This window comes from Zosterops lateralis (assembly GCF_965231275.1).
Source record: "Zosterops lateralis genome assembly, chromosome: 4".
Lineage (NCBI taxonomy): Eukaryota > Metazoa > Chordata > Aves > Passeriformes > Zosteropidae > Zosterops > Zosterops lateralis.
Window position 1 is genome coordinate 43,762,402 of NC_139765.1, and position 14,049 is coordinate 43,776,450.

The following is a 14,049-nucleotide window of genomic DNA, read 5'->3' on the forward strand; positions in this document are numbered from 1 at the left end:
ACCCTTACCTGGGTAAGAACAGTATTTTTATTGTGACCATTTCTTCTTTACACCAATAGTACTTGTCTGTTTGCTGTGTTCTCAAAAGTGTTGCAGTGATGACTATATTTACATTGCAGAATTACAGAAAAGAGGTGTTTTTCTTCCCCTAAAAGGTCACAGTGTGGTTGGGCTCTGTGGTGTATCTAGCTGAAAGGAAAACAGACCTTCAACTGTAAGCCTTGCCCTTCACTTCCTACCTGGCTGCAGCCCGTGAGCGGTACAGAAGTTGCAGTCTGTGCTTGCAGGAGCAGAGTAAGCTCTGTGTTGCAGAAGCTGTGCATGTGCCCGGCTTGAAAACCCCACTCCTGATCTGCAGGGAGGTGGGAGAGCATTTTCTTTCTCCTGGTGGGGATTCAGGCACTGTGTAGGTGGTGTTGACCTGTGGTCTCTACCCAGAAGGGCGCCCTGGGGGGAGTGTAGGCGTTTTGCCACAGGACAGATCCCTCTGCCTCCAGGAATACATGAGGTTTTACCAAGTGCCAAAGATGGTAAATTAGAGATGGCCACTGAGTTCCCTTAAAGAGCTGTTATGTTTCACCACTAGCTTTCTAAGATTAGCAGGCAGAAACAAAACACGGGCCTAAAAAGAGGCAGCAAGTGTGTTTGGTGGCATGCTTAACAGCCACCCCTTTAGGTTATTGCTCCTGGATATTTAAAAACTACAAAGCAAACACGTAGGTCCCTCAGCAACTTGGTTTTCCTGCTGGTTAGTATACGCAGACCTGCTCTGCACTATTTATTACAGCTTCAAGGAAACATTTTGGCAGGAGGTTGTATTAAAATATTGCCAGCACCTCCCCGTTAAGCACCCCCTGTGATTTGTCTTGGCTGCTGGGGCTGCTGGCCAGCATGGAGCTGAGCTGCAGGCTCTGCTGGCAGCCCTCAGAGGAGCTGCTGAAGGATTTGAGTGCAAATGTCAGAGTGTCCTGCTGAGAACTGACCCGAGATAGGCTTTGTTCTCAGTTGAGAACAGGGGCACTGCTTTTTGCTGGAAGTTTATTTGCTGTTTAAGACAAATTCAGCTCAAGACCTTGCAGTTTTTATTAAGTTCAGCCATTGCAGTGCATGTGTTTATTTTTATATCATTTGAGATTTAAAAAAAAGTCCACAGAACCAATTAAAAATAGCTGATATCACTTTACCTATTTTTGTATATATGTATATATGTAAGCAAGCTTTCATGTATGTCTCACTGTTGTCTTTTCTACAGTGAAAATTACCTTAGACTTAGGCATGTGCTCTCATGAATTAAGATGCATTCCTAAATCAGGCCTCCAAAGGATTAATCTGGAATAATGGGATCATTGGGATTTTGTTCAAAGCACTGTTTTAACTCAAGGATGTTTCATTCCATACTCTTTTGTTTACAGATAAATCACTTGTTGTTCAAGAAGGCTGTTGTTAAACAATGATTTTTGTGGACTAATTGCCTTTTTGCCAGAACACTTACCTTACTGTCTTTCCCATAGAGAATGTGCAGTCAGATCTGCTTCACAAATACCAGAGCAAAGATGACATCCTCATCCTAACCGTGCGCTTGGCTGTGATCGTGGCAGTGATACTCACTGTGCCTGTGCTGTTTTTCACTGTAAGTAAAGAGGTCTGCATGGTTTGGAAGTTGGTAACAGCTGTACACAGCACATTTCTTCAAACCACAGTCCGGTGGTGGCTGAGACTGCAATGTTGCAGCTACAAAAAGAGCTTAAGCTTGGATTAGTCTTTTCTCGTGTCATATTCTCACTAACTTCTGGAGAACTTCTCTATGCAGTACCTAAATAAGTAAATTTTGGTCTTAAGCCTGTTTTATATTGAATCTACAATGGTCCTCTCTTATGTCACATCTTTACTGGAGCTCAGAGGTGAAGTTCCTTTTGAAGTGCAGAAGGATTCAAAAAGGCATGTTAAAAAGAGAGGAATATCCTACTGCACATGCACGTACACCCACAGTTCTGAAATAACAAATTAATTTTAAAGAGTATTTCAAAGGATATTACTTCAGGCAACCCAAAATTTCTGACAGTTCTGTGCAGCACTTGTCAAATGAAGAACCAGTTAAAATAAACATGGGAAGCTTTGAATTGACTCATACACTATTCTTGACAGAAAACTTTCTCTCTCTCTCTCTCTGTCCCCCTGCAGGTGCGTTCATCATTATTTGAGATGGCCAGAAAAACAAAATTTGACTTATGCCGTCATGTTTTGGTTACTTTTGTTCTTTTGGTTATCATCAACCTGTTAGTCATTTTTATCCCATCCATGAAGGATATTTTTGGAGTTGTAGGTAAAGTATCCTGGTTTTGTACTACTACTAAAAAACCAGTTGCTAATCAGCAACTCAATAATTAGCTGTTGCTGACAATTAACAAAATTCATTCATTTCAATTTTGCAGGGGTCACTTCAGCCAATATGCTGATTTTCATTCTTCCTTCATCGTTGTATTTAAAAATTACACAGCAGGATGGATCAAAGTTGACTCAGAGGATTTGGGTATGCATTCCATTCCCATCAATGCAACACTTCTATCTTGTAATTCTCTTTAATGTGCTAGGTGCAAAGCAGACCTAATCTGAACAAATGTGTGAGCTCCTGTACCTTACATTCCCTCTGTGCTTCAGTCAGCTGGCAGCTGTGCTCACCCTTCTCCTTTGCTTACTCTGGGAGGCCCCTGGTGGAGGGGCCATGCCATGCAGGGCATCTTGTGTTTTGGGGAGGCCCTTCTCTGTGGGATGAGGTATTTCCCTGGCTGGCAAGCAGCAGCAGCCATCAACAGGATACAGGAGACCCTCCAGCCCACTTCAACAAGACTTTTAGCACAGCAAGCTTTCTCTGCTTCTGTGTGTTGCATGAAAGCATGCAAGGTCCTCCATTTGCAGTATTCCTCATGGTTTTAATGCACCTGAGTCCTACTTGGGGTGGTTCCACATGAAGCAGCCAGCTGAAGTGTTGTTAGCCATTTGGCATGTGTGAGCAGGTAGGAATGGACCTTGGAAAGATTTCCTGTGAGCCCCAGAGAGTGCTGCAGCTGAAAAGATGCAACACTCTGGTGTATTCCCAGTCTAACGGGGCATGCACTGGAAGCATTGTACAGTCAGACCTTACTTCTCTGAGCAGGCAAGTAAAAAACATGTTTCACTTTGGCTGCATCCACAGATCCCATGACAAAAGGGCTGAACTTTGAAGAACACATATCCGATGGGACGAATATACTGATTTCAGTGAGGCTTTGGAAAGAGCAGAGCTGATCAGTCCTAAAAACAGACTCACTTAATCCTCTTTAGGGATGATCAGTGTTTAAGAAGTGAATTGAAAGGAGAAAAAAAAATTAGTTTGGTGTTCAGCAAGTAATTATTAATGACACTAATCTGTTTAATTATCTGTTTGTCTTGTCTTTACCAGAAGTGCTAGCTCATTTTAGCTGATAACTTTGATACATCACCTTATACATCTCCTTAAGAGAAGTTAACATACTTGAATTATTTGTCTTTTCTTTTTATTCATTAATCTTCTCTCTTTGTTTTTTGTTTCAGGCTTCTCTTTTCTTGGCACTGGGGGTATTGTTTTCCCTAGTAAGCATTCCCTTGGTCATCTATGACTGGGTACAATCAGGAGGCAGTGCCGAAGGCCACTGAAGTTCACTTTCTTCTCAAGAGAAGATACCCCTGTTTGCTACACACCAAAATCGCAACCATCCGTTCTGTTGTCTATTCCACCTTTTGTGAGTTTACTCAATCAAATCCAAATAATGATTATCCAGTACTGAAAATACTGTCATGGAAGTATTTTCTTGCAGAAAACAGACTCATTCTTCCAATAGGCATATCACTCTCTGATCAGCAAAAAGTCTGTGTTAATTGTCCATGAGATTATATAGAGCATCGCTCATAGACATTCATCACAATTAATTTCCCCTCTTCCACCCATGAATTGCATTGTTCCATTATTATCCTTAGCCCTCCAGCCACAAGCTCTGCTCCTTTAGGGCCGCAACGCCTGTTGCTATCAATTTCGACTGGAGTGTTGTCTGTTCACATCCTTCCCCCCTCTTTTAGCCAAAACTCTGCTCTCTAATTGTATGCATCTGGTTTGTTGGTTTGTTTGTTTGTTTGTTCTGTTGCTGTTTCAGGCACCATTTGCCTCACTGGGTTAATTGTAGCATTCTGGATACAGGTGTGAAATGCACCACTAGAGCATAGCTGAACGCTGTGTAAGTGTAGGTTCTAAATCTAGTGCTTGTCTCTGATGTTTTGGAGGGTGAACCAGCCCCAGGGCTTGGCCCATTCATGGCTCTGGGGAACAGACTGTGTGTGTGTCTGTGTGTGTGTCCTTGTGATGTGGAGCAGGGAGCAGGAGGACAGCTACCACCACCAGCCACTACTCCTCTGGCACACTTGAGTTGGAGGTTGACCAGAACTTGACCCCAAGCCATGAGTACTTGAGTCTGAAGAGAAGCAGACATTTGGAGATTTCCGTAAGAAGTCTGCATTTTCTTCAGCATTAAACTGTTTAGTAATGCCCCATTACTCACATAAAAAAAAAAACCAAGCTCCAGTTTTATCAAAACTTACGCATTTAATCATACCTCATGCCTTTTCCATACCTTGTAGGGACTGGCTTCTCTCTTGTGTCTTACCCTCCTCCCACTGAAGTCAGTGGGGTCTTTGACAGCAGTGGGTGCAGGATTTGACTCACTCTGCCAAACTACTAGATTTCTAATGGTAATCCAAATCTGCAATGTTTCTTTAAATGAATAGAAATACTTTTTATATTTAAAATATTTCATTTACATTTTTCATTAGTTCTCCATAACAATAAGAAGATATTCAATTACTACTAGCAGAAACACTGTAACTTGCAACAGTTGTCCACAGAATAAGCATTTCCCTAATGCCTTATAGCTAGTGTAGAGAACCACGTGTAGAAACTCAAAAGCTAAGCAGGTGATCACTCAGTGCCCTGAGCAGACATCTTCTATTAGTGCACTGCCAGCAGCGTAAATGTGTTCACTTTGTGTCATTCACCATTGAGCTAAAATGTGTCTCAAAATATGAATGTGGAGAAAGAAAGAACTGATGGCTAAAGTTATGGCTCAAGCCATACCTGTCTGTATGCAGTGACCCTCTTGTTCTCAGTAGCTGGTTCATTGACAACTCCCTTTGTAACTGTGGAAGCAGACCATCATCAGCTGTGAGGAACCTGTCATTGCAACTTGCTCTTTTTAAGGTTAGGGATAGAGTATTTGGGATCTTGGGATTTATGTGAGCTACTGAATTGCCTCAGTTGCCATTGCCTTGTCTACATGGCTTGAGAGCTGAGAACACAGTTAAGATCACAGAACACATCTCAGGACCCTGAAAGCTGGTTTCTAAAGATAACATCCAGAGAGGTTAGTTTGGGGCCTTCCTAGGGATTTGGACATTGAGATGTAGGTAGTTTATGCTGCAGAAACTAAGCCTACGAAGCCCAGACTTCCAGATCTGTACCTTAGCATAGGCAGTGAGGTGCTTGCCTCTGATACTTCACTGTGATCCAGAAATAAGGCAGAGTGGATTCCCCAGGCTGCCCAAGTACTTGGAGTAGCCCAGCAGCAAGAACAAAACTGGAAACCTCCCAGCAAGGTCTCTGGTGCATCATACTTTCTGCCAAGCACCCCCTTTACCATACAAACTGTTGAGCTACCTGGGACCCCTGTGCTAAGGTCCCTTGTACTGTCCTGTGGCTGGCTTCAGACCTTTGCCTGTGATGGTGCAGGTCACTGGTTCTCTGTGTGCTGTCCCCTTATGGGACTGATCCCTGCCCTTATTCACAGAGAAGTCCATACCATAGATTACAAGACCAAGTGTTAGGTGAGCTCTGGGGAGAAGAGCCTGTGCTTTGTTTGTATCTCTTTGTACCTCATTCCAGGCATCTTCTCAGCTTGGGATGTAAATTTGTGGTTTTCCTTTTGCAGGCACCCAACCTTCAGTGGTCACTGCAGCAGAAGCCCAGCATCTCACTTCATTCTCTGACTGAGCTTGATGGGGTTGCATTTCAGGTTTTGAGGTGCTTTATAATCTCTCTGGATCTTATCCTAAAAACCTGACTCAGACCTGAGAATGCTGTACAGTGTTATCTAAGATGCTACCGGGCTCTCCTGCTTTCCTCCCCCTTTATCTTTCTTCTACTACTGATTAATGAACAGCACAGCTCTGTGCACTGGGGGGTTGTGAGAGATGAGATCCTGGGAATGATTTTCAAGTATCCAGGTATGAGCTAGAGGTCTGATCTGCTGAAGAGGGTTCCAGCAAGGTCACATATGTCCCTCCTCCTTCCTTCCCCTTTCCCAAATAATCTGTAGTCTGCTGTTTGAAATACAAACCATTGAGTTTTGGCACCCAACTTTCTTCGACTTGAAGGGCTGTTGGGTCACTGATTGTTCATTGTCCTAAATCTCCTCCAGTATTCCTCTCTCTTCTCTTTGCTATTCTGCCTTCTCCTTTTCCCCAGTTTATTTGTATACTGGAGTTTTAGTTTTACTGAATAAATAGGGAGAATGAGCTGAGTGTGCATAGAACTGAAATTACCCAAGGTACTGAACCACCAAAGCATGTCTTATATACTGAAATATAGATACCCAAAATATTAAGTCTTTAAACAGACTTTGTTTCTGGGTCTCTGAAAAAAAAAAAAAAAAAAAAAAAGGAAAAAAAAAAGATGGAATTTCGCTTAGACTGATTTACTGGCATCATATTTATAGATATTTATGGAAAGGAATCATGTGTTTATTGATATCTGTGGTAATGAACGTGAAATAACGTGCTTTTTGTTTTTTCATCAGGTTTATACATTCTTAACAGAATGCAATAGACCCTGCTGTAACTGTCAACATCAGTGATGGATGACAATATTTGTATGAGGTTATCTGTAAAATGTACTGCTGTTATTCAGTTCATTTGGAATAGTGAACATGTAGCCATGATTGTACAAGTCCCACATTTTAGTTAGGATTTTAAGAGCACAGTAAAATGCTGTAGGAGTTTCTCTGTTGTAAAATTAATAGGATCCAGAGTACCATATCTACTTAGTAGGTGATAGCATGCTTTCTTTTCATAGAGAGTTTATCACTATTGTGAGCACTGCAAGTGTCATAGACTGGATGCAAAATTGCTCCTAATAACTGCAACAAAAAACTTTTAAATTCTCATTTGTGTAGTAGCAACAATCAAGTGGTGAGGGACAAGGAAAGACTAATTAGAAGCAGAGATTACTAATAAGACTGTAGGAGTTAATCCTACACTTAAAAGACAGCCTTGCTGCCTCTCCTAGTCCACAGCACATTGCAAAGAAAATATTTACGGGCTTAAAGCAATCTTAATACAGCTGCCCTTCTCTGTCCAATGGCAAACATGCCTAGGTAGTAAAACACAGTAAATTGTTATTTGGGAACAGTATCTCGGGGCAGTGACCTCTCTGGGTGATGCTTGCTCCTGGTCAGAGGGCCAATGCCAAATCTGTGCACCAGCACAGACCTTTTGTAGAGCTGACACGGACCAAGTGGTGCCTGGCACATGTGCAAGCCTAGGGCACAACAGCTGGTGTCACCTTGCGAGGTCAGGGATGGAGATGCTCATCCACTTTGAGGGCTGCTCTTCTGAGCCACATATGAACCCAAAGCCTGTGCTCCACCTGTAACAGGTCACACATGCAAGTGTGGGTTGGATGATGTGTGGGTTTTGTCGGTACATCTGCCTTACAATGCATAAGCGCAACACAGCTCTCTGATATCGAGTATTAAACAGTAACAATCAATGGTATGTCTAGCTTACCTTTAAATTTATACATTTTGCTTGAACCTTACATTAAGGCTAAAGAGCACCTTGGTCAAAACAAAACTTTTCATGTGGTGGTGTCCCACCTCCAGTCCTAATGCCCCACCCCAGTGCCTGTAGGAGAAAGGCACCACAGAATGTACTCAGCTCCATCAGCAGCTCCATGAGATGGCTTTATCAGCTGGCGCCACTGTGCTTTCATAAACAAATCCCCAGAGCCCTTGGCGTCAGAAAATCTTTATTTTCTATAACGTACAGCAAAGAATGTTTTATTTGTATCTAATGTAAGGATTTCTGTAACAAACTGTGAAAAAAAAATTAATAAAAGGTACAGGGCTGGAAAGTCTAGAATTCACATATTGTACACATACCTATGTTTCTGAAGACAAATCTATGCAGTTGTGTTGTATTGTAGGAAATTTCATTTTTATGTACATATATATTGTAAATAAATAGGATGCTGTATATTTTTGCAGTTGTTTATCCCCTATGAATAGAAGTGTTGAGATAGGCTCTGCATATTAAGAATAATTTTAATAGAAATACAAATACTTTAGCTTCTTAGCAAAATGTATATCCTTTTCTTTCTCCCAAGACTTCACAAGCTAAATCCTAAACTTGAAATTATAATTACATCCTAAAGTAAAAAGAGGAATAAAAGGTCCAGTTAAATTGCTAGGATTAATTCCAGTGCGTGACTCCCTGTTTTCTCAACAGCAAGTTTGCCAGTCTTTCTGTTGGGTAAAACATCTCCCTTGTTAAAGGGCCCCTTTGGTACTCAGATACTTCTTACCTCCTCAGCTGGGATCAGTTGTTAGTGAAGTGCTGAAATGGCTTTATGGAAGAAACCATGGCAAACTGCAGCCAGCAGTTTGACCTAGCATTATGCTGTGTTGTATCCTGGTGTGTATTTATCCAACTAGTACAAAGAGAAGTCGGCAGAGCTTCTGCATTTCCATTTTCAGCCATCAGAAATGTCAGTAGTTCAGAAAAAAAAAGTATGACAAGCCAGGCGTTGGCAGCAACCAGAGCAATTGGTGCCATTCCAGCCCCCTTCCCTCCTGCAGTGTCCTGTGGCTGCTCTGCCTCAGACCCTGCTGTTCTCATGCGACCAAAACACTGGCACCTGAGGCTGCCAAGAGCTTTCCTGGCCAGGGACTGCTTGCACATCCCACCCTGTGAACAGGCAAAGGTCATTGAATAGCTGCATGTCCAGGGGTGAGGGTGATGGCAAGGGAGGGCTGGATATGTCCTGAGAGTGCATCCATCCTAGACTTTCTCACTGGGAAAGCATGGAATTTTTTTTTCAGGACTGTTGAAAAATTGAGGTTAAGAAATGCATCTAAAAATAATTGTGGGGTTTTTTCCATGTTTACTTCATGGGCTTTGATGAAAATGAAACTTGAAATAACATTTGCTTGTATCATGAGGACAAATTTGAGGGAAAAAACCCCTATATACAGTCAGTTCTACAGAGCTTTTCAAATTAATACCAGTGTACATTTTGTTTTCAGTGTTATAGCCAACAAATTATAAACTGTAAAGGTATTTTTCCACTAGACTTGAACTTTACATTGTTTATAGGAACCTGTTTTTAGTGTCCCAACATATGCTAAGGCTCACACAGATCCAGTATAAACAATGTTGTTTGAATGATGTATGCTTGATACAAGCTCATTTCTAATAGATTGTTGAAGTGAGTCATCGGTAATATTTTGCTCCTGTAAACATCACCTGTTAACTTTGTGCTGCTCATATCCAAATAAACAACACAGTTTTTCAGTTTCTGTGTGTAAATAAAAAAAAAAATGTATCAAGTTCTATGATCTCTCTGTTACCTCTTAGTTTTTAAACATTAAAATTGTGATCTAAATTAATGTTGGGCCCATACTCATTTTTTCAAAGAGATGACGATATATCATTTTAATGGCTTGAACAGCAAATGCTCTCTTGCTCTTTATCCAAGTATTTTCACTGAATTTAGGGCATGCAGCTCTTGCAAAACCAACTGCATTAGATTTGGTGCACTACATAGAGCAAAGCATCAACAAATGGCTATGGAACAATAAAGTGAAGTTTCTGATACAGTTTTACAGGGACCTGAAGCTGGGGCTGATGGTTACCACAGCCTGCAGTTGCTGCAGATGCAGCATTCCTCAAGGCCAGGACTTGTTTCTGCCTGCTCCGAGTGCTTCCCAGTCTGTTTCAAGGTCAAATCAGGCAATTTAACTTAAAGGGCTCCTGTTAAGTTGGTTATGAGTTAAGATGCCAAATTGATGCCTGAAGTGACTAAAGCCCTGCTAGACTTTTCTCAGCTTTGGAAGCAGAAGCCATTAGCAGATTTTTGAGGAGGATACGCAAAGACAGTAATGTCTTAGGCAGCTGTTTCTGCCAAAGTACCTCTATCAAAGCTTTAAAGGGTCTGAAAAATACTAACTTTTTTACCTTTGACTACTAATTTTACTAGTGTTCAGATTATAATGATCACCTACAAAAAGACCTCCTGCTACACTCCAAACAACTGAAGAGGTTACTTGACAGCACAGGATGAGTACAGCTCCCCAAGCTCCTCTGCAGAAGTGATTGGATGATTTGTGGATCAGAGGATCCTTGGAAGCCATTGTCTGGTCTCCAAGCTCAGGGATCTTAAAGCCATAAGCCTGGGAGCACAGAAGTACAAGCTTCTGCATTGGACTGGTCTAATAGTCTCTTCTGTTTGTCATACATTTGCAGACACTTCTCTACCCAGCCAAACTTAATCATCTCATAGCCATATCTTAAGACTTAGGAACATAATTTATGGACCAAAGGAAAAAGGAAAGAAACTTTTTTTTTCCTTGCTTGCAGAGACACCACAGACATCTGTTACCTTCTGCAGTGCAGTCTGACACCTTCACCTGAAGTTCACCTAAAACCACACAGCCAAAATTAAAAACACCAATCTCCTTTCCAGTCACATGCTTCTACTTTTGGCTTGTATCCCCAAATTTAGGCAGATCTCTGGAATACATCTGACCAATCCCTGTTTGAGAGTGGAAAAAAAAATTACTATTTCCTAGGGCTAGCAATGCTTTTATCTGAAGGAAGACATTCTTCCATATGGTTCAACTGGGGTCTTAGTTTGACTTAATTCATGTGAAATTGCATTTAGTCTTCAATCTGAAGCCGAAATTCAAGCCACTGTTAAGACATCTCATTCTCCATTAGATGAGAGTAAGAAGTCATGCCAACTTTAGGAAGTGTGGAGAACCTGGAGATGGTAGGAACAGGCACAAGTGATAAGTCCATTTCTAAGACTTTCTAACCACAAACTGACCATGGGCTTTGTTTCCTGCAAGGAAGCTTCCTTCCCTTTTCTCAGCACCATGCAGGAGAGTAGCACCCTTTTTTCTGCAGTCAGTTGTGTTAAGGATCTCTGGCTAAAATAGTGACTTCCTAACACAGATCCCAGTGTGGTTAGACAAAAGTTTCCAAGCAACCTAGCATCTGTGTTTTGCAAATATTAAGTGCCATGCATTTCTCTTTCAGCTTACAGTTACGGAAAGTGGAGACTTGAAGCTGTCAGTGTTACTAAATACCATGGCACTGGCAAGGGACAGTGCTGCTGGCCTAATGCTCCTCAACCTTGTCAGGGCTTACTGCCTGAAAAATGTGAGGTTCTTGGTATTCTTAGAAAATGGTGTTGATCAGCTGAGGCTAAGAGAGTATGGCTGGGAAAGTAAACCATGATGGCTGGGGTGGCACAGGCCAGCCCTGTCTTAGAGTCAATCTGCAGATAAAGCCACATTGGGAGTTCCCTGAGCTACAGGCCCATGGAAGCTGTTGTCCTGGAAAAATGGACAAAAGTGTATCATCAACATGAGTTAGAATGTACCCCAAAGATAAGAACCACGTCCCCTCCTTAAAAATGCTACCTGGCTTAAAATGTCAGGTCCTTTTCCCAGAGGTAACCAGATCCCTTTCCTCCTGCTTGCCACATTTTCTTGGTTTAAGACAATTTAAAGAAGTGGATGCTCTAAAATGAGTTGCCTCCCCTTAGTTCCAACTAATCCCTTTTCACCAATAAAGAACTAATACTAGTAGATACAAGTGGAAAAAAAAAATTACTAACAAGTGAAACAGCAACAGGCAAAAAATAGCAGTCAATAATCACTAAATACAAAATTGCTAAATCTCACAAACTCCACAGGAACGAAGAGACAGCCAAATTGGCAGGGTACCGCCCCCTTCCAAGATAGCAGCCTCCAGGGCCATCTGCATATAGGGAGACAAAGGGAAAATGGTGTGAGACCCAAACCTTTTAAAGGGATTGACACCGCCTGGCTGCCCCCTGGCTGTGCTGCTGGGCTGGAAACAGACAGTAATGTTTTTTTGGACACAGATGGATATGGAATACAACAGCATTTTGGGTTACCTAGAACACATATACCCTTGGGAGAATGTTTGCCCATTGGGCAAACCTTAAGCACTGTCCTCTTGCCAGTTATGAAAAGCTGATGAAATTTACCTAGTTTTTGGTGGAGATTATCACTTCAGGTACCAAGTACTGACCATGCCCATGACATGCGCCCATGTGGTCTGCCTTCCTGGACACTTTTTGGGACCCATGCTCAGGTAAGTTCCCAAAAATTATTCTTTCCAAACCCCACTATTTTCCCAGCCATACTCACTTTAAGCTTTGCAACAGCTGGACCATCCTTGCTACTGTCTGCTATAGACCTGCCCCACAGCCCAGGCAAACCTGCCAGCTCCCCTCATCTTGCCTAGGAGGAGTTTGCTTAGTCATTCACCTTGCACAGCACTGGATGGCAACAACTCTTGCACAGAGGTGTTTGACAGTGATTATAGAGGTGAAAACCAAATATCAGACGTGGGAACATCTGCAGCTGCCATTTCTCCTCTTCAGGCTCATGTCATGAGTTCATCCTGGTAAGCAGCTGATGAGGATGAGAGAGGAGGATCTGTTACCCAGATGTCTCCCGAGCCACCAGTTCCAGCCCATCAGAGCTGGATGTGCAGTCTGTCACAGAGATGGGGTGAGTGTGGTGGTCAGCAGCACCACGGCAGGAGCCAAATGCATTGAGGATAAAAAACCTGTTGTTCTGCCTCAGGTAATTAGAAGGGAACATAGCAGAGTTAGGCGTCAAGGTACTGGAAAGTGTTACGATAACAAAGAAACCATGAGGAAGGTGGAGAAATTTTTACAATATGGGATCAGATTAATGACCTGTACAATGGCTGCAGTAAAAACAGCAGTATACAGATGCTATAACATTTGTAGAACACATTTCTTCAAACCATAACCAAACCCTGTAATTTACTAGGATGTTTAAAAAAAAAAAAAAAAAAAAAAGAAAAAAAAAAAAAAAAGGAAAATTATATGTTCACCGACAAAGCCAATTCTTGCAGTCTCTGAAGTCTTCTCGGGCTTAGTGCAGGCAGCAGTTCCCTGTAGTACTTCTTACATAATAGCTGGATTTCCTATTAATTTTCAGATACTGTTTGTAGATAATCAGAGAAGTACCAGATGCTGGAGAAACAACTTCCCTGACATAACAAGGAATTATATATCTCTTGCAATTAGATCATCACAAAATGAAAGGAAAGCAGGCATCAGTCTGCCATTCCTGCATCCAGCAGCACTTAAACAATGAGCACAGTTTCTGTTACTATTGCTGGCAGCCCTCCAGCAGCACTTTGAAAAGGCATCGCAGCCTCCTGTAAACTGATAAACGATCTTGTAAAGCAACAGGCACAGGAACATTCAAGTCTTTGTTGAATTTTTACTTGAGTAGAGAACTAATTGACATCTTTCTGTGTAGAACAAGCAGGGTCAATTTCTCCATTTCCAGAGGCAGATTATTTTAACTAGAATCCACAATCCCTGTAGTTAATGCAACAAACTCTAGGAATGTGGGTACTAGGAGATGCAGAAATTGTTTTCTCAAAGAGTTCTGGTTGTGAAACAATTAAACTCAGTTGACAAATAAGACAAAATAAAGGAGTCAGTCCTATGTTGTCCTATGAGCCATGTTGATGGCTTCAAAATGCATTCATTATCACTACAAAAGCAGGCAGCATCCTTACACGGGTTGCTGATGTCCTAAAGTAACTTGTGATTACTGGCTGTACCATTCAGACCAATCTCACCCAGAAGGGATGATATTCTCACCCCTGCTCTGGGCCAAAAAATAAAGAATG

The 14,049-nt window shown here is 41.9% G+C and overlaps 1 protein-coding gene across 1 annotated transcript in view; it reads left to right on the forward strand.

Moving 5' to 3' along the window:
• SLC38A1 (solute carrier family 38 member 1) overlaps positions 1-9,708 on the forward strand; it is a 42,742-nt gene extending 33,034 nt beyond the window's left edge. The window contains exons 13-16 of the mRNA XM_083860563.1: positions 1,512-1,630; positions 2,182-2,323; positions 2,433-2,530; positions 3,571-9,708. Coding sequence (XP_083716689.1) covers positions 1,512-1,630; positions 2,182-2,323; positions 2,433-2,530; positions 3,571-3,672 — 461 coding nt within the window. The 3' untranslated portion in view covers positions 3,673-9,708. The remainder of the gene's footprint in view (positions 1-1,511; positions 1,631-2,181; positions 2,324-2,432; positions 2,531-3,570) is intronic.
• The last annotated feature ends 4,341 nt before the right edge of the window (positions 9,709-14,049 follow it).